Source organism: Myotis davidii, unplaced genomic scaffold, assembly GCF_000327345.1.
Source record: "Myotis davidii unplaced genomic scaffold, ASM32734v1 scaffold438, whole genome shotgun sequence".
NCBI classification, from domain to species: domain Eukaryota; kingdom Metazoa; phylum Chordata; class Mammalia; order Chiroptera; family Vespertilionidae; genus Myotis; species Myotis davidii.
The window spans coordinates 6,937,197-6,937,872 of record NW_006290031.1 but is presented as its reverse complement, the minus strand read 5'-3'; the positions used below and the strand labels follow the sequence as shown (position 1 = coordinate 6,937,872).

The 676-nt window shown below is 63.3% G+C and overlaps 1 protein-coding gene across 1 annotated transcript in view; it reads left to right on the top strand.

Moving 5' to 3' along the window:
* The window catches only part of RGS14 (regulator of G-protein signaling 14), a 31,180-nt gene that overhangs the window by 29,764 nt on the left and 740 nt on the right, over positions 1-676 (top strand). The window contains exons 9-11 of the mRNA XM_015563364.1: positions 9-78; positions 181-227; positions 307-440. Coding sequence (XP_015418850.1) covers positions 9-78; positions 181-227; positions 307-440 — 251 coding nt within the window. The remainder of the gene's footprint in view (positions 1-8; positions 79-180; positions 228-306; positions 441-676) is intronic.

The window sequence follows — 676 nt, the reverse complement described above, 5'->3', positions numbered from 1 at the left end:
GCGAGAAGCAACCGCTGGATCTGGGGAAGCTAGTGAGCTCGGTGGCGGCCCAGAGACTGGTGTTGGACACTCTCCCAGGTAGGGAATGTTGGCCCCAGGAGTGGTCCCCGGGGCTGGCCGACCCAGGAGCTAGGGGGGCTCCAGGCGGAAGATGAACACAAAAGGCGCTCTCTGCCACAGGTGTGAAGATTTCCGAAACTGGCGACACATCTCCCCGCCGAAGCCAGGTGAGTGAGAGGCGGAGAGCCCTCTTTTGCCCACCACACCTCCCCTCCTGGTTGTGGCTCTGACCCCACGTTCTCGCAGCGCACCACACCTGGAACCCAGGACAAGGGCACCCATCTCCCTCCACTGCCGCTCAACTCCCTGGCCGAGGCTCCCAGTAGTGTCACTGGGAAGCGACAGACCTGTGACATTGAAGGTACCTTGGGGATGGTGGGAGCTAGGGACCAGCGGAGTTGGGAGCATTGAGATGGCATCAGGGGGCCAAATGTCATTTGAGCTGGAACAGGAGGTTGGAGCACCAGCAGGGCAGGGATGGGGGCCAGAGGGGCATTGGTGCAGGGGCCCGGAGGCTGTGGCCACAGTGTGGCAGCAGGACTGTGGGGGAGCAGTGTGTGCAGGTCTGTGTGGGTGGGCCCCTGACTCTGTGGTCACCCCCAGGCCTGGTGGAGCT